Consider the following 2,089-nt stretch of genomic DNA (forward strand, 5'->3'; position numbering starts at 1 on the left):
AACACACACACATAATATATATATATATATATATATAAACATTTTCATATACACATACATATACATATACACATAAATTTACAAATACTTCTACTTATATATTTAGACTTAAACATATACCTATACATATATTCATAAGTACAATACATGCATACATACATACATATTGAAAACATACATACATGCTTACATATATACATTCATACATGCTTACATATATACATTCATACATGCATACATACATATTATATATATATACACATATATACATATATAGATCTTTATATATATATATATATATATATAAGAACAACCTTGCACGTGAGGCTGTAATTGAAACAATGCTTTGGATACAGATTATAGGTGTGTATTATCCTAGTAGTAGTACCATAAGTAACTGTATATCGGTGGAAAAGTACTATCATATATTGTAGTAATGCGCAACAGCCTCCGCACGTTAGAATGGGGCTTTTCGTAAAGGCTATATTCTTTATTGGCTTTTGTCAAATTTCCAGCCGACTAAAATGCGGAGTATTTGGGTTTATTGATATATATTTTTCTTATGCCCGCCTATGCTCAAGCCGAATTCTCAAACTTGAGATGAAACGAGGTTTACATCGGATAGGTTGTCGAGTATTACTCTGAGAGAAAACATCAACGCAGACTAACGGAAAATAACACTTCTGATGTAGTTATTGAGAGTATGAACTCGGGGATACATACACGCTTCGTCGATGGATACAAATACACTTAGTATTTACAAGTTCACAAGTCCTTGCTGCCAGAATACTTTTAATGTGGACGTTAATGTACCCAGAAAACGTTCTCGATTTCAGACTTTCTAAACATACTATTCTATAGCCGCTCCACACTGTTTGAATACCTCCAAGATGTACTTGTCATTGCTATCCTGACACGGGCCATCCTTGCAACAAAGCTGGCTGAAGTCGATGGGAAACTCTACGCTCACACCAGCTGCCAGGTCATTCCGTACATACCCGTCTTCGCATTCGTAAACTTCAGGATCGGTCGCTTCCGCACAAGTAGGTGTAGTAGGAGCGTCCTTACAACAAACACTGGAGTATAGGTCCCGCGTCTCACATAGCTCATCCGAAGCGGCGGTGTCGAAACTACGGCCTTCTCCACACTCATAACTGAGATCTGTGCGACTCTGTGCACAGGTCGGAATGGGCTTGCAGCAAAAGTCGTTATATTTCGATACGTCAGTGACCAGGACTGTATTCTGTTCGGAGTCATATGTATAATCAGAATCGCAACTATTTGACGCCTTCTCCTCGGCGCAGGTCTTATCCGCAGGTGCGGGCTCACAGCAGGTTTCGGAACATCCGGTTCCAAAACAAACGGAACTTGCGGTCTGGCCACTTGTATACCCGTTCTGACAGTTCGCATCACCACAACTGGATCGCTGGCACACACCATCCAGTGCGATATGCTGTCGACATACCCCTTTTCTTTCTGCCCTTGTTTGATAGAGTCCATAGGCCCACGATCGACCACTGAAATCGCAGTTCCATCCACAATTTGAAGTGAACTTCGCAGAGTATTTATCGACTGATATGGAATCTGGAGTGCCCGAATCTACCTTGAACCACACACCTGTTGTTGCTGGTGCGTGTACCTTGGTGTTATTCTTCTCAGCCGGTGAAAAACCACGACAGAAATCTGCTGGACCGGTCGGCGCCATCCATCCTAAGGGAACACCCCCCAAGCAATCCGAAGTATCGATTTTAACGTGGTCTACACCATTGAACATGGCTCGTGCTACACATTTGCCACATGTTTCACATTTAGGCGAGCACTGGTCGTTATTTGACATGGAACAACTCGAGTAATCACAATTACTATTCACATAAGACCCATAACCTGCTTTGCCACACGGAGATCTGCAGTAATAGGAACTAGATGAACTAGAACCAGCTTCTGCTGATCTTAAAAAGGCGATCAATCCACATAGCACAATAAGTAACTTCATCATATATAAATCCACTTAGTTATACAACAGGCGACAATGTAAAGTCAATCTGCTAGTATTTAGGATGTAAATAGAGGTAAACGCTCGCAGATGTTA

The 2,089-nt window shown here is 40.7% G+C and overlaps 1 protein-coding gene across 1 annotated transcript; it reads right to left on the bottom strand.

Annotated features, from left to right (window-relative positions):
- Positions 1 to 526: 526 nt before the first annotated feature.
- On the bottom strand, positions 527 to 2,089 carry SARC_02062 (hypothetical protein). Its single transcript, XM_014304185.1, has one exon. It carries the CDS (start codon positions 1,994 to 1,996, stop codon positions 851 to 853), a length of 1,146 nt encoding a protein of 381 aa, XP_014159660.1. The 5' UTR covers positions 1,997 to 2,089; the 3' UTR covers positions 527 to 850.

Source organism: Sphaeroforma arctica, assembly GCF_001186125.1.
Source record: "Sphaeroforma arctica JP610 unplaced genomic scaffold supercont1.89, whole genome shotgun sequence".
NCBI lineage: Eukaryota > Ichthyosporea > Ichthyophonida > Sphaeroforma > Sphaeroforma arctica.